The sequence below is a fragment of the Mirounga leonina genome, unplaced genomic scaffold, assembly GCF_011800145.1.
Source record: "Mirounga leonina isolate KUSES-001 unplaced genomic scaffold, KU_Mleo_1.0 Mir_150, whole genome shotgun sequence".
Lineage (NCBI taxonomy): Eukaryota > Metazoa > Chordata > Mammalia > Carnivora > Phocidae > Mirounga > Mirounga leonina.
In genome coordinates this window covers 29,012,271-29,032,919 of record NW_023270374.1, presented here as the reverse complement: position 1 = coordinate 29,032,919, position 20,649 = coordinate 29,012,271, and the positions used below count along the sequence as shown (strand labels likewise).

At 46.5% G+C, this 20,649-nt stretch overlaps 1 protein-coding gene across 1 annotated transcript in view; it reads right to left on the bottom strand.

Moving 5' to 3' along the window:
• The window catches only part of CTNNBL1 (catenin beta like 1), a 162,237-nt gene that overhangs the window by 12,485 nt on the left and 129,103 nt on the right, over positions 1-20,649 (bottom strand). The window contains exons 12-13 of the mRNA XM_035006293.1: positions 16,822-16,919; positions 14,695-14,775 (exon numbers count right to left, since the gene is read on the bottom strand). Of these exons, the coding sequence (XP_034862184.1) occupies positions 14,695-14,775; positions 16,822-16,919 (179 nt within the window). The remainder of the gene's footprint in view (positions 1-14,694; positions 14,776-16,821; positions 16,920-20,649) is intronic.

Genomic DNA, 20,649 nt, shown 5'->3' with positions numbered 1-20,649 from the left:
GGGAAAAGACATCTCTGTTTTGGGCTGTCAGCTCTCAGGAGTAAGATCTGGGTGAGGAACTCATCCCACATGACTGGCAGACTGGCTTGAGAAGACAGGTGCTTGACACATGCTTTTGACGACAACACCATTTCTTAATTCTGTCAGTAGTTTTATGGCCATGGTTCCCTCTGACAACTCGGGCTCCTGTCACTGATAGAAGCCCCTGGGACCCTGCTTTCCACTCTCCCAAACATGAAGGACTTACCACTTGGTCATCAATCTCCAACAAGAATCCTTCAGAGACTATTTAGATGCAGATAATGCACTTCTTTATTTGCCCAAGGGGCCAGCCTGTAGCAACACAAGGCTACTTTTCATCTCGCTCCTAAAGGCCTCTGTCTGAGGCAAAGGAGGGCTGCACTTTCTGGCAAATCACCACCGCTAATTCCTAGCTTCATTTAGTAGCAAATTCCTTGGTAACCTGGTAATAGTGTTAATGTTCATGAGGTAGTCATGGAGCACTGGACTGATGTCTGAGGAGTTTAAAAATAGAAGGGTCTCTTTAGTTTCTCATTTACTCATAATTGTAACTTCCTGCTCCAGAACTCCTAAGTGTTCAGCAGCTGGGGCACAGGAAGCAAAATTATTCCTGACTTCCACTCATGCAAAAAGCATTTGCTGCTAACACTTTACATTTCTATAATGCTGGAGGGTTTAAAGTGTCATTATATATATATGGTCCTGAGTACCACATTTAAAGAGAGCAGGGAGGAGATTATTAATCCCATTGTACAAATCAAAATTCAAGACACACAGAGGTTAAGTAAGTTGCTCGTAATTACATGATTACCAGTTACTAGAATATGGACTCCCTGGGGACAGGAATCCTGTCTGATTCACCTCTGAGGTGGAAACGATTAACATAATACAAGTGCTCAGATCCCAGCCCAGCTAAGCGCCCAGCAGCAAGGGCGCCATTCTAAGCACTGATTTAAGGCAGAAAAAGAATGAAAATGGAGGTAAGGGGATGCCCTGGTCTTAGTCATGGAGGGGCCGACTGTCTGGGGAGGCCACAGGGACACAGGAAATGACCGGAGAGTAAGGGGATATTAAAAATAATGACAGGTGGTGTGCTGATCATGGTTGGCTAAGATGGGAGGGCATCTGGGGAAGCAGTGACTCCTGGGTAACCCTTCCAGGCTCCTGAGAGACAGCAGAATGAAGGCCTTAAGGATGAGGACATCCAGGGGTCTCATGAGGCCTCATGCTGCTCATTGCTCTCTGCTCACCAGCAGCCTGCCCCCCGCCCCCCGACCTTGCACACAGGACAGGCCTGCCCTCGGCTCTCTGTCTACTCACCTTTGCTTGCCATGTTGGTACTTTGCCCAGCCCCCAATCTCTATCATAATATAGTTAAAATCTAAAATGCGATATTCCTTTCAAAACTTTTCCTGAGAGCTTTGAAAACTTCTCAAGGTTTTCCAACTTGCAAACTTTTCCAGCTAGATACTAGGATTTTTCGGTCCTGAAAACCCTCAAGACTTGGATTTATACCTTTTACAGCACCTCCCATGACCTGCCTTACAGCAGTTATTCCGATGTGTGTCTCTTTCCTGTGTAGGCTCCTTGAAAGCAAGAGGTGTGTTTCACTCTTCTTTGTACCCTAGAAAACACCTTGCATAGTACTTTGAGCACAGTGGGCTCTTGGAAAGCATTTGTCAAATAGGACTGAAAAATGCAGGCAGAAGTTCAGCGCTGTTTAATGAGTTGTGTGTGCTAAGACTCTTGTGGATGGGGAGAAGGGGGAGCATCAGACGTGGTGCGGGACAGGACCTCGGATGGCCAGCTGGTGGGGCCTGAACGCTGGCCAGAGAAGTTAGACACAATGGGCCACAGGATGCATGAGCAGGGAGATGTCCTGAATGAGAATATGTAACTCCTGTGTGGCAGACACACTGGATCCCAGCACTGAGAGCCATGCAGAGCGCATGGCTGGGAGGCCATAGTACCAGCCTCTGTGAGGAGCAGATCAGATGGAGGAGAGAGGAGGTGACGAAACCTTGGGGGTCTGCCAACATGGAAACTGGAGTGGAACACATTCCATTTGTCCACCTGATAAAGATTTCCTGAACACCAGACTGTGGGCCAGGGTATGATGTGCTGGGGGCAGCAAAGATAAACAAAAGAGTTCACAATAATCAAGGAGATTATAGCCTAATAACGTTGCCAAGTTGTTAATTTTTAAAAATGTAGTAACATCTATGATCAAGGGCCTCTCAAATTGTACTGCGTGCCGTGGGCATCCAGAAGGACACACTATGTCTGTCTGGGGGGGGAGTGTGTGTGTCAAAAGACTTCAAAGGAAATGTACATTTGAGGTGGTCTCTGAAGGAGTCGGACAGGCTGGAAAGAACATTCTAAGCAGAAGGAGTAACAGCATGGATCAAGGCATAGAAAAGTCAACTTGGCTAGGGTGAGAGAGATCAACAGTGGAACACCAATATCACTAAAAGAAAGGTTAGAAAGGAGTAAGGGAGTGTGTTTTTTGCTTATAAAGATCCTGGCTATCGGCAGATCATGTTATTTTTGACCGAATGCTACGTACGAGGCATTGTGTGAGACAGCGTGAATAAAACCCACTGCTGCCACCATCTATCCCCCTAGGAGGAACAGCCAGTGTTTACTGAGGGCTTGTGATGTGTCAGACCGAGTCTGAGTGCTTTTAAATTCCTTTGCTTCTCACAAATATTGGAGGGCAGGGATTATTACCCCCATTTTAGATGAGGAAACGGGACTCGACAGAGGAGCCTCCCCAAGGCCAGCGGGTGGCAGAACTGGGATTCAAACCCAAGTCCGTGTTCTTTTCACACCTCCATGTTTGTGTGGGGGCAGATTTTGGAGCTGTCTTTGAGAACAAAGGAAGATGCCAAGTAAGAGGGGTAGAGGCTCAAGAATGGAGTGCAGCAAAATTAAGTTTCTTCAAATAGGTCAGAAGAGCCCTGGTGATTTCTCCTTTTTCACACTCTCCCCCACAATCTGATCTTCTTTTAACCAGACAGGCACATACCGTACTTTCCCGTTTCTCTAAATATTGTCATCCAAAAAGGATGGACCCAAGAGAGCAATGCCAAACTCCATTTTTTCCTCTTCCCTTAGAACTTCAAGACTCTGACAACGTTCAATTCAACATTCTACTTTTAGATATACGGCCAGATGATTTGAAAGTGAAAATTTCAAATGTAGATCTGAGATACGACTTTAGCTCATCTCCAAGAAAGGCATCACCATCGATGCGCTGAACATGCACAAAGATGAAACAGAGATTGGCTTCTAAGACAAAGTCTCTGTCCTGACAGTTTTAGAAGCATCATAGAAACCAGCAAGCAGAGAAGGTGACTGCTGTCAGGATAGCACCTTATCTAGCCTGTTACAACTCTGCGGGCAGGGAATATTTACTGCTGACTGGATTCAGAAAAGTTGAGCACAAACGTGCACTCTGTGTTTAAAGGGAAATGAAGCAAGATGGTTATGTATCATTCTGATGGAAAATAAGAAAGTTTGGGGACAGTTCTTGTAGGAACATCTTAAGAAGAAGTAGGATCATATATCACCTTTATTATAAATAGATTAATGAATTTCTGGCTCCATTTCTGGGATTCTAAGACACGAAATTAAAAAAAAAACAAAAACTGATCTGGCGATGATAAGGAAGTAGAACTAACCCCGGAAAGACTTCTCGGGGTATCTGAGACTCCAAGATAGCTGCCAGTACAACCCAACTCATGATCGTCTGGCTAGGATTCAGTCTTTGAAGTAATATAAAAGTAATATAAACATTCTAGGATCATCATGAGCTTCTCCCCACCCTATTATTTCCCTCATAGATGGCCCTGGAAGTACCAAAGGAGTCTGATTTAGAACACTGAGCACACAAGTGGACTTGCTTCACTAGCGGTAGGGAGGGAATGACTTCTGCCCAACTGACCAATAAGATATGCTTCAAAGTGACTAGACAAAAAAGAGTGAAGCTGGCTGGCCCATGCAAAGATTAAACCTGCAGCTCCACACCCTTAGCATGTGGGTACTAAACTTAGTACATGGGTACAACAGGCCACAAATACCTCATTCTAAAGATACCCAACCTCCCTTGCCTTCTTTCCCTCTTAAGAGATCCTCTGACATCACAAGAAGCATTTAATTGGACATTGGGAGTTTTCTGAATGATGATGTATTAATTCTACAAATAGGTTCCTCTGCCAAGACGGGACAGAGTACTAAACAAACTAACACTAACTTACTAGTGTCCTTAGGCAGGTCATCTAACTTTTCGTGGCCTCGGCTTCTTTGCTTGGAAACGAGAAGCCCGCGCTGGGTCAGGCAAGGGAAACAAGGTTTCACTCGGAGCGCCCGTTCTAACTCACGGCAGTGGCTGTCAAGTGCTCTACGTGGGAAAGGGTTGTGGGGCCGACTGGAGCTTGTTCGAGAGGAGCTCTGAGACCAGTTAGCTCTGTCTGTGCTGACTGCAGGGTGGGGAATGGCAGGGGCCCCCACCTGTCTTCCTTGATCTCATGCTCTAGAAGGTTCCTTTTAGCTTTGATAACCCAGGACAAATCTAGGACTGAGGCACCTCCATCACCAGATGGGATGGATTTCTGCCTCTATCTGGGTGTCTATATGGACGGGCTGAAGTGGTTGACTTAGTTGTGCGCCCAGACAGTCAGAAGAGCCACCACAACAAAGGCCTCAGTAGGAGCCAGGAAGCGTCACCCTGACACAACACCATGGTCACTGACAATGAGCTCATCCTCTGGCAATAAATCAGACTTCCCCGTGACAAAGAGACGAGCCCTGGATCTGCTACTTTAGGCCATCTTGAAACAATCTGGACATGAAAATCGAGTGCTCTTCAAACGGCAATACGATTAACAGAGATTAAAGAGAAATTCCAAAAATCCAGTAACTTCCTAAAGTACTGTAAACATATCTTACTTTAAAAAATTTCAGAGTGAAAATCTGTGTGTGCATTAAACTGTATCTGAAATGAGACAGGAGAGTTAAGATTTAAAGGAAGTCTTTCACAAATTAATTCATTCAACTCTCACCTCTGAGGAGAGTGAAGGTGACTGTCTTCTTTGTGAAGCAATGACAACCCAACTGCCACAGAAGCACTTTCTACTCCTGAAAGCAGAGTATCTTCATTAACCTCACTTTGCTGGTATGCCCTGTGTTGGGTATGCACATTTCAAATATCATTTTCAGATTTCACAGATGGAAAAATTGAGACAGATGTCAAATGACTGTCACTGAGTTTCGGTTAAAGACTCTGGTGGAACATGATTTCCTCGTCCAAGACCTTTTTCTATTTGTCCTTTCACTCTGGCAAGAGATGGGATGCATGCAACACACGGATAATGACAACAGCAACCTTTCCCAAATCCTCACTGTGTGCCAGGCGCTGAGCTAAGCACTTTCATGGATTTCTCCTTTTTCCTCACGAGGAGCTGGGAACTTTGACTGCGTCCACCCTTCAGACAAAGTTTGGCTCCAAGCCTGCGATTCCTTTCATAGTCCAAAGAAGGAAAAAGTTTGTTTTATATACCTTTTCCAGTATTAGCATATGAACAAATAGCATTTTTTTCTTGATGCCGTATCTAGGGTGTAATGCAAACCAGCTGTATTAAATGTGAGGTCATCTTGTGGTTTCCTGGGCCTGTCTTTTCCTTGTAAATTAAAGAAACTTAAAAAAAAGGAAAAAGGGGCAAGTGGTGCCTGGGTGGCTCAGCTGGTTAAGTGGTTACTGTCTGCCTTCGGCATAGGTTGTGATCACAGGGTCCTGGGATCGAGCCCCGCAACAGGCTCCCTGCTCAGCTGAGAGCTTGCCTCTCCCTCTCCCTCTGTTGCTCCCCACTGCTTGTGCTCTCTTGCTCACAAGTGCATGCTCTCTCTCAAATAAATCTTTTTTTTAATTGTTGTTTTTTTTTTTTTAAGATTTTATTTATTTATTTGACAGAGATACAGTGAGAGAGGGAACACAAGCAGGGGCAGAGGGAGAGGGAGAAGCAGACTCCCCGCTGAGCAGGGAGCCTGATGTGGGGCTCGATCCCAGGACCCTGGGATCATGACCTGAGCCAAAGGCAGACGCTTAACGACTGAGTCAGCCAGGCGCCCCTAAACAAATAAATCTTAAAAAATAAAAAAGGGGGCAGGGGTGTGTGTGAATCTACAGCTAGACCAGCAAATTCCACATGTAATTTGGGAAAGTCAGAAACACAGAAGACACTCGGAAAGGTTTTGTGTTGCTCATTCCATGAGAGAGGGCTAGAATAAAAACTTAGATGGTAATTCAGTGAATGGCACATTAAGTAGAACAGATTGCAATTCACAGCAGCATAAGCCTGTTTGGGGGCTGCTAAAATAAACAGATTCATCTCCAAAGATACACAAGGAGGTGGTACGTGTGGTGTCAAGGTGCCATTTCTGCAAGGTTGTGTGTTGTTTTCCCCTCCCCCTGCCATAGCCTCACTTTAAATGTTAATCTGTCCTCAGGAGCACTACCGAATCACCACCTTTCCACCTGCGCCTCTATCTCTCTCAGCAGGCAAGTCGCAAGCCTCCAAATGAACATGTGGATGCCATTTCTAATCTGCCCCTGACAGGCAGCGAGCTGCCCCTCGCTGATGGAAGGAGACAGTCATAAAAGAAGCTGCTATGAAACCAATAAGAATCCCTCTTGCCTTAATAAGAGGGGACGTGACTCAGAGCCCCGATGGGTCACAGTTACTGTCTGTAGTCATGGGCAAGAACTGCCCCACCATTTACAAAAGGCCCATCTCTTTTTCTTCAAAAGCAAGGGAAGAGTTTAAGTCATGGGAGAGATAGGTAAGTGGAGATGTGTGTTTGTGGCTGGGGGGGGGAGGGTGCACACAAACACTACAGAAAATAAAACCTTCTAAGAGCTTCTAAAATAGGGCAGATTGTTAGAGAAGGATCCTAGAGACAGCCAGTCCTTTTTAGCTGGGGAAACTGAGGCTGAGGAAATAATAAAAGGGATTTTTTTGGGGCACCTGGGTGGCTCAGTCGGTTAAGCGTCTGCCTTCAGCTCAGGTCATGATCCTAGGGTCCTGGGATCGAGCCCCGCATCGGGCTCCCTGCTCGGCAGGAAGCCTGCTTTTTCCTCTCCCACTCTCCCTGCTTGTGTTCCTGCTCTCACTATCTCTCTCTGTCAAATATATAAATAAAAACTTAAAAAAAAAAGGGGGGGGGATTTTTTTTGGTGGGGGGAGGAGGGAGAATGCCTAACTAGCTGACAGCAGCTCTGGTAAGTATCCAAGAATCTCAGGCCAGACCTTTGCCCACACAGGAGAACTGACTATGTGTTAAGCCCACCCACATAAGCATGTGACTGGTTGCTACAAACAATCTCATTAATCTTCAAAATGACCCTCGGTAAAGTTACCATGAAAACTAAAATATGCACGGGGCAAGTCATCCCCTGCTAGAGTTCATGTGAGGCTGAGCTGAGATTCAACCTTGGGCCGTATGACCTCAGGATTCATGTTCCTTCTAGCTACCATGATGCCTCCATGATGGGTGTGTCTTCCACTTCTAAATTTGCTGGAAAAACAAAACAAAACAAAAAATACCCACGACTGCTCATTTGAATCTTGACAACATATAAGCCAGCCTTGAGAGAACCAGAGCTTCCATGACAGCAGATACAAGAACACAAGGCCAGAAAATAACAATCCTGTTGGGACTGCTGAGGAAGGAAGATCAGGCCCTGCTTGTGGAGACTCAGCTTTAGAGGGAGAGAGAGACAAGTATAGAGGCCAAAAACACTTACAATAATAGCTACCACTTACGGCATACTTCCTTGTGCCAGAAACTATTCTAAGTGATTTCTATATATTGATCTATTTCATCTTCCCTGCAACCCTTCAAGATAGGTATTACCACTCTCCTCCTTTCCCTGATGAGGAAACCGAAGGCAGAAGCAAGATTTGGGTCTATGGCATGCAGGCTGCCATGCACAGGGAGCACAGGGGAGCACAGGGGGCCACGGGGGTCCAGGAGGTTTTCTGCAGGCACTGGCATGGCAACACTAAGCAGCACGCTTGGCACATGGTACACACTCAACATGCATCTATTGACGGACTTTTCTGCCAAAGCTCTTGAGGATACAGAGGAATTAGCCAGCTGCAGGAGAGGGCTATGGGAAAGATGGCACAGAGAGGCATTCTGGGCAAAGGAAGAAAGTTTAGGAAGGCACAGGTGGTACAGAGTAGCTTTTGCACGTCACAGGGGGAGGAGTGGTGAGGGATGCGGCCCGGGGGAGGGGGGCAGGCAGGGGCCCCAGCGGGAGAGGCCTGGCAAGACCCGAAAGGAATTTAGAGCCCATCCTGCAGGTAACACAGAGCCAGTGTGCACTGGGTTTGGGTAGGGGAGTGGTGTAGCTGCATTTTCAGTTTAGAAAAATCTCCAGTTACTGTGTGGGAAATGGACTGGAGAGGACAAACCTAGGGACAGGGAAAATAGTGAGGAGGGCACTGCACTCCCACTCCTACAAGAAGAAAAGATGCTGGCTGCCTGAGTGGCCACAGCGGTAGCGAGGACAGGGGAACATGAAGAGGCTGCACAGAGATCAGAGGTAAAACTTACCAGATGGATGCACGGCGGGAGCAGGAGAGAAAGGAGGAAAAAGATGCAGCCCAGGTTTCTGACCTGGTGAAACTGGTGACTGGCCCCGGTGCAGTGAAGGAGGGGAGCGGGTGATACACGGTTAGGGCCACAGACCAGGCTTTGAACTCACTGAGCCACAAAAAACTCTGGGTGATGTCCCGTGGGAGGGAGTCAGCAGACACTTGGGAGTCCCCAGCACACAGCCCTGATCTAACCAGGCCTGCAGCAAGCCTGTGAGGACAGCAATGGAGAGCCTATGAACCCCACTGGAACAGGAGGGCAGGGAAGATGACAAAAGCCAAACAGAGCACGCAGGGCCACACTGCAAGGTAAGTGGCAGAGGCACAGGACCAGAACTGAGCTCCTCTGACTTCTCCACTGGCAGAAAGGATGACTGACTGGGAAGGGGGCTGGCAGGGGGGCCACGGAGGGTGAACGTGCATATGGCTACATCGGTGGGTGTCTAAAGGAGAGGAAAAAGCACCCACCATCACTGGCTTCTACTGGCTACCAGCTGTGTTCTGGCAAATTCTTGGACAGAGAAAGTCTGGGAACGACTAGCTTAAAGAACAGCTGAGAGGAACTCTCAGCAAGACTCCCTCTTTTTAAAGCACGCCCCAGAAGCCTCCAGCACAGTTAGCAGAAGAATCAATGGCAGTCTCCTACTTCTCCTGTCTACATCCTTACCCAGTGCTTTAGGATCACATACCCCACGCATCCATTCCTGTGCTCCATCCCCTTCTGTACAGATCTTTAAATGAGTTTCAAATGCTAAGGAAATAGTCCAAGTCTGTTTCAGACATCAAGTCCTGTGGATACTGTTTCATTACAAGGAGTCCATCCTTCTCTTTCCAGGATAAAGCCTAGAATGATTTAACTGTGGCAAAATTAGCATGCAATCTGTAAGTCATTACAGTGCAAAGTATGTGGTGAGAACACTTTATTGAATAAACCTGCTGAGTATAATTTTCCCAGAAACTAAAAAAGGGAAACCTCTCTCCAAGGCTCTCCTCCCTCTTTAAAAATCCCTGCCAGTACCTATATAATTATGTCTCATTTCTGACAGTCAGAAGCCAGGCATCTCTGTACATTTAACCGAGGGAAGCCAGAAGGAACCAATGAGAAGTCAGGACATCTTCCCAGTAACAGGGACCTTGGTATTTTCTGGACTTGGTGTTGTTTGGGGAGTCAGATAAAATCTGCTGAGACAAGCATCCTGGATATTTACAGATCATGGAGAACTACTGCTCACTAGAAGACTAAGAATTACATGCCCTTTAAAAGTTCAGGTCAAATCTTGTTAACCAGGAGCCCCAAGAGCATGTCCAGATACACTGTGGCCCTGGAATCGAGCAGTCACTGAAGACAATATGAAAGCAGTGGACCACTGCCCCAGACGTGGAAGTCTTTGCCAGTTACAGATTACTGCAGTAATGTGATTCCAACTGAATGTGTGTAGAATTATCAGCTTGTCCTGTAGACTCTTCTAAATAGGAGTGTTTCACCTTGCCGAACACTGCCACAGGTAGGCCACAGAATCTACATAGATGACCTGAGATATTTTTGATGATGGGGCTAATCATAGAGCAAACAAAAGAAGAGGGTTAAAAATGAGAGTTAAGGAACAATTTAGAAAAAAACCCGGGACCTTCAATTTTCCTTAATACCCAGAGACAAATGTTAATTTCATCTCATGAGCGATGGTCCTTCATTTAATGCATGTCAGTCACTATGTAAGTCCTTAGAATATGATGAACAAGTGAGATGACAGCCCCAGAGACAGAGAGTAAACAAGCAAATACTGAGAGGTTATGAAGGGGCCCTGGAGATGGGGTGATGCTACTTTCCATATGGTGATCACTGAAAACTCTCTGAGGAGGTGACATTTAGGCTGAGACCTGAAGATGGAGGGAAGCACCAGCAAGAGAAGAGTGAGGTCAGTGGGGAGAAGCAAATGCAAAGGTGCTAAGGCAGGAAGGAGAGCACAGGTGTGGGAGAGGAAGCTAATGAAACAGAGGGCACCCAGATCACGCAAAATATTACAGTCCCAGGGGAGTTAGAAAGTGTGTGTGTGTGTGTGTGTTTGTGTGTGTGCGCGCACGTGTGCAGGAGTGATGGGGTGCAGACAGTCCTTAAAGAGACAATGAAAGGTTCTCTGGCCACCGGCTATGTGCCAAGCCCTGTGAAACAGCTTTCGGGTGTTAGGTCACTAAATCCCACCTTCTGTAATTCCCCAAAGTACACAGGTTGGGACATACACCTTAGAAAGAAAACACCACTGAGGAAGAAAATAAGGCTGAAAAGTTTAAGTGACTTGTCTGCAGTCAGAAGCAGAACGAAGCCGGGCTCTAGAGCCCACGCTCTCCCTTCTTTCCCTCTGCTCCTGGGATTTAACTTCCCACTCGCTCCCCAAACTTGGCTCCCTCTGCCCCTGCTTTGCTCCTGCTCTTCTTCAGTTGGAAATGCCTGATGTGTGTCTATTTCTTAATGTGCAGCTTGAACCTGGCCTCCTGCACGAAACAGCTGAGGGTGCCCCCAGGCACAGTCGACTGCTCCCTGCTCCCTGGGCGCTTCTAGCCCTCGCCAGCAGCACCGCTCCTGGGGCCCCTTCTTCCCACGGGCACTTCTAACTCTCACCCCCGGCCAGTGGCTGGCCTGGTGCCTTGCACAGAGCAGGTACCTGAGAAATATTTTCCAAATGACTGGATTCTCTCCAGTGAATCCTGGTCAATTGCAAACCGTGGCCATTTGCACTGTGCCCGTGGAAGTCTCAGGTGTCCAGGGAAGATGGGAGTTCTGAGACACTAAAACTGTCAATACCTGACCCGCATTATCTGGGGCAGTACCGGACCCTGTTATCTAATGTCTTTTTTTTTTTTTTAAAGATTTTATTTATTTGACAGAAAGAGACACAGCGAGAGAGGGAACACAAGTAGAGGGAGTGGGAGAGGGAGAAGCAGGCTTCCCACTGAGCAGGGAGCCTGACGCGGGGCTCGATCCTAGGACCCTGGGATCATGACCTGAGCCGAAGGCAGACGCTTAACGACTGAGCCACCCAGGTGCCCCCTAAGGTCTTTTTTGTTGCAGACTTGGTGAAGTGTGGAAGTGCGCGAGATATTTATTCATTACTGATCTGACAGTCAATGTCATCAAATGCCTGAGAAATAAGCATTCAATTCCAGTCAACAAATATTTGCTGAGTTCCCAATGGGTGTAGGACATCCAAGTTTAATGGAGATGGGGAGGGGTGAGGCAGCAAATTGTTTACGACTTAAGAGAGAAGAGTGCATGAAGGAGAGGTGAAAAAGAGGTCGCTGTGTTCCGAGTCACTTTACACCTGCCGGGACGGAGCCCGAGGGCTGGCAGAGAGCACAGCTCACAAATGCGTCCCTCGTCCCCCACCCTGCCCTGTCTCTCTGAGCAACACGGAGGCTGCTGAGCACTAATGGCCTTGGAATGTTCGCCAGTGCCCAGCAAAATGGCCTTGGCATCAAGGAGACAGATGTCTGTCAGGAAATGGCAGGAGCCCGGTGCCCATGGCACACAGGAGCTCTGTGGAGGCTGGGGGAGAGGCGCTGCGGCGATTACTCTCCGTCGGTGCTAATCAATTTCACACCCTCTCCAGTGCTGATCATAGATAATCTTGTGGGAAGCGGGCCAAGTTTCCTAACGGCTACACGCATGCTGCTCCCTCACGCCCAACAGCTTACTTGGTCTCCGTCAGAAAAACGTCTACTCCAGCTTCCCCTCAAATGAAGTATATGACGGGGCCAACGCTCTGGTCTGTTAGGGGATCCCTCCGGGACAGATAGCAAGGAAGATGCCCTCAGGAGAAGGACTGCCTGGCTCGCTTAAAAGCTGCATAAGAACGACAAAGGAAGCTAGGAGCACCAAGCAGCAGCGGCTCTTAGAAATGTACTGAGGTGCTTTACAGATTTTATAATAACCCCAAAAGGGAAGTGTTATTTCCATTTTACAGATGGGATGACCAAAGTTTAGAGAGGTCAACTCATTTGTCCAAGGTCTCTGAGCTAGGATATGGCAGAGCTGGAATCCAAATCCAGGGTTCTGCGACTCGCCACTCACCCAACCTTTTCTCGGAGGCTGCGCCTCTGTACGAAGGACCGTGTGGTCACTGGTCACCCTCTCACGGTGCTCGAACTCCACCCCACTGCTAAAAGCCAGCAGAGTGACCAAAGGATGTGCACTTGAACCTGAGGGACAACACTGAGTGGAAGAGGACCTGAGAGATCACCTTTGCTGATACCGTGTTACTGCTAAGAATCTGGCTATGCACATGAAGCATGGTGACAAGCCACGGCCACACAGTGATGGTGAGGTGGTGCCTGCCTAAAATTCTAGGTCCCTCGACTCCCAGGTACTCTTTCTACCCCTGAAAATCTCCTCCAGCAGATAACACAGGCCTTCTGTCAGAGCTGGAGTTCTCATTGTCTCATGGCTGTTTCCCTACAAAAGTCTAGGGAAATTTCAATTCTTTCTAATTATCACTCAGACGAAGAGAAAGAAGACATTACTCTGGTACTTAAACAGTCACTAAGTGTCCATAATGCACAAGTTACTGTAAAGGGAAGAAAAGATGGAAAAGGAAACCTCAGTAAAAGAACAAAATAAAGGGGGTGGGAGGGCAGAACAAAAGAGCTGTGAGTGCAACATGCTAGCAATCTGAAGTCCAGACTCAAAATTCAGAGCCCCTGCCTTTTATCGTGTAGGAGTATCACTGTCTCAACGAAGCATGTCCCAGTCAGTCAATTCAATCAATCAACAAACATCTGAGGACTTACTAGGTTGAGGGACATCCCGGGCATGATAACCACAGCTACCTGTCCACTGGCATTCACAAATGAAGGTATATCTTGTGAAAGGAGAGGGGTGGATACGAAGGGGTGAAGAGAAACAGGACACAGACAACAGGGTCACTGTGTCCTCCCTCTGGGCTCTCACCCTCGCCTGAGGCCTAGCTTGAGGGCAAATGCTAGCGTAGTCATCCCCTGTGCACTTGGGTCTGCCCCACAGCTCCGTTGCTCCAACACAGATGTGAGCAGGGGCTGAATTGGCTCTCCCACCAGTGAGGGTCAAAAGCCTCCAGTGTATCCTTAAGGCAAGAAGAACAAAAAGAGAATGGAGTGATATAGCAAATCAAGATCACAAAGAAAATGAAGTCTATTACAGACTTTGTAAAAAGCAAGGAAAGGATCCTCTGGCGATGTGACCAAAGACTGAGGAATGTCTTGCAGGGAGAATACAGATTGGACATTAAGCAACATGAATGCCTGCCCTGATGAAGGTGACAGATGAGAAAAGTAGAGGCCAGAGATGGCAGAGAACAAAAGGGAAGCAGGTGGAAAGTACATAAGGCAGGATACTAGCACAGCGAGCACAGCTCTTCAAGAAAAAACCTGACAGGTTTCCTTTCCCTCAGCAGCCACGAGCAGAAGAAATGAGGGTGGGTCCTCGGGAGCCTGGTCTGCAGGCTTTGCTGTGATGCATCTGAGCCTCTTTTCTCCAGGTCTCCAGTTTTTCAACTGTCAATGAGTGACCTCGAAATTTCCTTCCAGTTCTTATCCCGTGATCACCCTTCCCACGCGTCCTTCCTTCCCTTCCCTTATGACTACAGAAGCCAGCAGCAGTGTGAACCAAGATGCGCTCTGCCAGCTCTGCCAACGTGGTACCAAGTCACTGCACTGCACTTTGGCCAGATTTTTTAAGAGCAGCTCATGTCAAGGGTACTCGTGCTATCACCCAGACCGTGGGAAGCGGGCCAAGCTTCCTAACAGCTAGGGGACAGGGATCAATCCGACACGTCCTCCCTCTTAAAGGACATGCACTCCTATTAGAAGAGCAGGTATAACCACTGGCAGACTGTCACCTGCTCTGCTCTAACAACAGGTGAGGTGGCATGTGAGGGCAGATGGTACCCATGCCCTTGCCTGTCCTGTGTGGTCAGAGAAGGTACAAAGGGATCCAAGTGGAATGCGAGTCGATAGTCGGTAAAAGACAGGCAGGGATACGTACATGTTTTTCCCCTTCAATCTTCTTGTCCGCCACCTGCATTGCGTCCAGATACTTAAAATGCAACTCCATCAGTCTGTCAACCTGAAAGAGAGAGATTTGAGACATGAGTGAGAAGGAAAAAGAATACCAAGGCAAGAGAACAGTGGGGCTCCCATTCATCTCACTGTCACTCCTTACAATAGGAGACCCACTCTCCCACTTCTGACATCGGGATGAGCTCTGCTTAGGAACACGGCAGGAATGGATTAAAGAGCTGGGGCAGAACAAGCCAACACCTGGAATGGGTACAGTCTGAACACAGGTCCATTCCCCAAAGGACGCTGCATTCCCAGCCCTTTGAGGGCTCCCATGAATTTGAGTTGTTAAAAACACAAATAAATAAATTAAAAAAAATTCAAGTCCCTTCTTGCAAAGAGAAGGAGCTTGAAGTTACATACTTGGTATTCACTTAGAACTTTACAGAAATTTCTTTCTTCCAACTGAAACCTTTCATGTTCAGATTCTACCCCAGAGCTGATCTTTTTTAAAAAAGGTCTGAGTAAAATCTCTTTAGTTGCTTTCGAGTCAGAAGAGAGTATACGAAAAAAATTCTTTCAGCAACTTGAAAAAAGGCCCTGACTTCTCTGCTCAGCAATAACTTAAAAATCAGTTTTCAACTTAGCAAAAGTCATGCTTCAAACATGGTCCGGGGAATACTCAGTGGGTCTGAAAAAGTTTCATTTTTCCCTAAGACTTCGAAAAGACTGAACAAACACCGTGAAACCAGCCTAGATTTCTAAACCATCTCTTTACTAGGTTGGCACCACCACGGCTCTTGGCAACCCTGATATTTACTCAAGAGCTTATAGTGGGTAACAGCAGATGGTGCTTCAACACGGCACCAGAGTCCAGGAGGACTGTGCCCAAATCCTCTCTGGGTAACAACGACGACCCCAGCATCTTATATATTTCAGTTTATGGAGTAGTTTCCTCATACCTTAAAAAAACCTGAGACGTAGGCAGGAAAGATAGTGACCCTAATTTTAAAGATGAAGAAACTGAAGCACAGATGTTAAATGTCACCAGGTGACATGATTGCTAAGGTGTTCTGTGCCTAACCTCATGATGGCCTCTTCCCCGTGCTACGCAGCTAGGAAGGCTGGAAAAACGGTCAGACGCAAGCTCAGAGAGACGGTCATCAACCTCTCTCCGAAGGAGGACAAACTTTCAGCCTTTCCTTGGACACAGTAAGGAAAGAAATTATGTTAAGTTATAAAAGGGGTTTTGGTCTTAATTTTATTCATCTAGAATGATCTAATTCGTAACTAGCAGCATGACCATGGTAGACCATGATTGTGGGCAAGGAACATAATGCCTCCAAGCTTGTTTCCTGCCCTGCAAATGTGTACGAAAGCCACACAGGGGGTAAACCCCACGCTGTTGGGAGAATACGTGCAACAACGAAAGGGACCTGCTAAGCCCCCCAATCATTAAATATATGCTGGCTCTTGTTACTGTTAAAACTCTTATGGTTTGGCACGCTAAATCACAATGTAAATGATGCATCTAATCTCATTTACGTGATCATTCCCTTATGCCACAGGCCATTGAGGACAGGCTCTCCCTTCCCTATGTTCATACCAGAACCTTCCATCACTGCCACCTAGGAAGGCCTCATTTAGTCCTCCTCTCCTTGACTCTTCAAGATGGGAATTAATGTGTCCATTTCAAAGACAGGGAAAACGAGGCTCAGAGTGGCACACATGTTGAAACTGGCAAAACCAGGTTCAAATCCAAACATCTGAATCCAAAGCCTGTGGTTCTTGATGACTTTGCCATGCTGTGCAACCCCCAATCCAAATCCTATTACAACCCACTCTCACTGGGTCTAAAAATCTCCCTGAGGTACTAGCTGCTGCCAGCCAAGGCGCTACCACTCCCAGAAGGATGTGTCTGGAGAGGAGAGGCAGAGCCACAGAAAAGCCTGAGATCCAAAGCCATGCTGGAGAAGATGTTTTAGGGCAGGAACGCTCAGCTCAGCACCCCCCAGACGGCATCAGGTAAAGAGCCCTTCTAGCCTCACTCCACCCCCCCACCCCCCGGCCCCCGGCCCTGGGCCCAGCCTTACCATGCAGCAGGCACACCCACCTTCTCACTGTCATTTTCAGTGAATTTATTCAGAAGCCGGGTTCGCTGCTGCCCTCTCAGGTTCCGGAGGAGGGAAGCCAGGATCGAACAGACATGCTCTGGGTTGGGAAGGAGAAAAGGGAACATGCTGTGATCAGAGTGGTAATTATTACCTCTCTTTAAGCCTGATCTGGTTCTATTGGAGGACGAATAAGTAGGCCTTCCCTGACTGCTGCTATTGATTAGTAAGACAGGAACTTAAATTGTGTCACTGGAAACCTGAACTGATCTTCACAAGCTGCACAAGAAACGTATTCAAAAGGGATGATATCCTCAAGGACAACCTGAGCAAGTGAATCAAAACTAAGTTAGAATTCTAGTCCGCCTGGAATTAATTGATTTTGATTGTTCACAACAGAACCTTAACCTAACCCCCCATTTACAGAAATAACCTGTGAACAGAGTATGAATGTCCGCTAGGAGATGAGTGTATAATGAACAACAAGACGTGTTCTATCATATTCTCAAATTCCTCATAATTTCCCCAGGTAAAGATCGTGGGGTTAAGTAAGAGACACAATCGGGTGCCAGGGTTAGCACTTCCATTCTGGTGCAGCTAAAACTCCTCCTTCAGGTTTGGAAGCAGCTGGCCAGTAAGTACTTCAAAATGGTAACAATGCTTTTTGAGCTCCCATTACCCACAGGCTTCTATTATGAGCTACTATGTTTCTACCTTGGGAAGAAGAGGGTAACTGAAGGGTATGTTATAGGCTTTAGCTGTGAAGAGATTGTCTTTAAAAAGAATTTTTAAAAATCCAGAATAATGACCTTGAAAAGGAGGCGGCATAAGTCTAGTCGTGGAGAAATGACAGAGTGAAGTTTATTTTGAGATAATGCCCAGAGCGTGGGCAACAAATACTCTATTTGAAAAGTGACTGAAGAACATCTTCACATGTCAAACTTCCCTTGAGTTCTCAAAAAGTCACCTATTAATTAAAGCCGCTGGTAGGCATTCACCATAGCACAGATACGATGCATTCCCTGCCTCTTCATATCCCCAGTCTCATACTGCCGGAGGTAGTCGGGCATCCTGTCTTCCACCTGCATTCACCACCCTGGGAGGCCCATGCTAGTCCCACAGCTGTAAAACCACCTACATGCTGATGGCTCCCAAAATTGGGTCTACCGGCCACTCCTGTTCTCTGAAAGCAGACTCATGTGTTCACCTTTCTACCTGCTCTGTTCACGTGGTTGTCAGCAGGTCCTTTAAACTGAACACATCCCAAATCCAGCTCCTGATCTGCCTCCTCAAACATGTTCCCCACAGTCTTTTCGCCTAGTTAATGGCAACCAGGTTCTCCAGTTCCTCAGGCCAAAAACAGTGGAGATGTCTCACAGGAAACCTTGTCAGCTTTACCTTCAAATTATACCCAGAATCCCACCTCTTCTTCCTTCCGCTCCCACAGTGGCTACTCAGGGCCATACCACCGTCATCTCTTGCTTGGAATATTCAATTCAATATTCTCTGCTTCCACCCTTGCTCCCTCTGGCCTAATCTCCATACAGCAGTCAGAACAATCCTTTAGGTTAAAACCCAAAGTCAGATCCCATTATTTCTCTGTTTAAAACCCTCTGATGGCTCCCCAGCTCACTTGGACTAAATGTTGTTTCTAATGTCAGGCAAGCTCCTGTTCTGGGGCCTCTGCACTTGCTGTTTCCTCCACCTGAAATGCTCTTCACCAGATTATCTGCATGGCTCCATCTTCACGCCCAGTTTTACTCAGTTGTCATCTTCTCGATGAGGCTTTTCCTTGACCACCCCATTTAAAAACACAACACCCTGACACTACCTAGTTCCAAGTCTTAGCTGCTTTATTTTCCTCCTCAGCATGATTATCTTCTAAAACACTGTTTTTTTTATTTATTTATTTATTTATTTATTTATTTATTTATTTATTTATTTTATTTATTTAATTTATTCTGTTCACTGTCTCCCTTCAATTAGAATATCAGTTCCTCAAAGGCAGGAATCCTTGTCTGCTTTTTTCATTGGTATATCCCTCCCTGGTCTCAAAACAATGCCCCAGGTTCACCCCAATCTCTCTCAACTTTCGTGTGAAGCTGAGGTTGAGGTGGTATAATCTCCATCTTGAACAAAATGAAGGGTTTAGAGAAAGGGAGTGGAGAGTGGATAGCACGGGACCTGTCTTCACAGAAAGGCAAAAACTGTCATGGAACCCAGGGTAAGGACAGTGAACCAAACAGCTCAGCTGGGTGAGAAAGTAGGATAAGACAAGGCCGTCTTTGGAGGCACGTGTCAGGGAAAGTCCTCTAACCTCTAAGCATGCCAAGGAGAGGAGAGAAAGGCAGAGTAGAGGACATAATCAGTTTTCCAATCTTAGGCTCTGATCTCTTCAGCTGGTGAGCAGATGTGGGACAGGCCATAATCAATGCAGTGTTAGTTCTGAAACTTTGAAATTACTCAGCGTAACAACTGGCAACACTCTCCATGTGTATATATGACAATCTGACAACCACAGAGGAAGAAAAAGAGATCAGCCAGATTCTCATAGATTATCTGGGCCAAATCTCTCATTGTTGAGACGGAGCGAAGAGTGCAGTGACGGGTCGGCATAGCTAACTGGTGAAAGAGGCAGAACTCAAACTTTAGACGACTCACTCATTCACTGACCACTTGCTTATTTTTGTGCCTGGCAAGCATTTGGTGCTCAGGCCCCCAAATAAACAACACATTATCCCTAATCTTGAAGAGCTCCTTATTTAGTGCAGAAACAAAACAATGATAATAGTGCAGTGTGACAAGTCCCATCACTGAGGTAGGCACACGGGACTTGGGGAGCACAGAGAAGGGATATCTGACCTAAAAGGATTCCCACTGGAGGTAACAAACAACTGAACATCTTCAAAAAGCCCCAATACAACACCTATGGCTGACAACTAGGTAGAGAAGAGGAGAGAGCACTGCAGGCCGATGGAACAATATATGCAAAGGCCAGTTTGGATGGAGTGTCATATCCACATGGAGGAGGGGAGGCCAGTTAGGTTGCAAAGGGTGGATCATGAAAAAAAGTGGCAAGAATCCACCCATGAATTTTCAGCTGGGGAGAGACAAGACGAAATCTGAGTTTAGGCCAACCCTTGGCGCTAGAGTCCTTTTAGAGATGAAGATCGGGAAAATGTTTCTCTTTCCTGATGAATTTTTTATGCTTATTGGGGTTCCCTCTTTGCCTTGGCTGTTGGGAAGCTCAAAGATGGGTTTATGCTCAACTATAGGAAGCAATTTCTTTTACTGCCTTATTAGTGATTCCATGATCCACCAATGGATTTTAAAATAAAAGTAATAGGGGCAGCAGGGTGACTCAGTCGATTAAGCATCTCCCTTTGGCTCAGGTCATATCCCAGGGTCCTGGATCGAGCATCACGTGGGGTTCCCTGTTTGGTGGGCAGTATGCTTCTCCCTCTGCCCCTTCCCCCGGCTTGTGTTTTCTCTCTCTCTCTCTAATAAATAAAATCTTAAAAAAATAAAATAAAATAGAAGTAATGGATACACATGGTAAAAACCAGACTATACATAAAGGTATAAAACGCATTCAGCAAATATTTATTGAACACCTAATATTTGTCTTTTCCCATACTGTTCTCATTATCCTTTTCTTCTCTCCCAAGGAAAAAAAATCTACAAGGTATCTTGTGTACATTCTTAGAGGAGAGGGGAAAAAATACATATATATATTTCCATATCAGTACATACTTCATGGTTTTTCTAATGGCTATCTAGAATTCCACTGACCTTATTTATCATAATTTAACTAGTGCCCTGCTCAATAG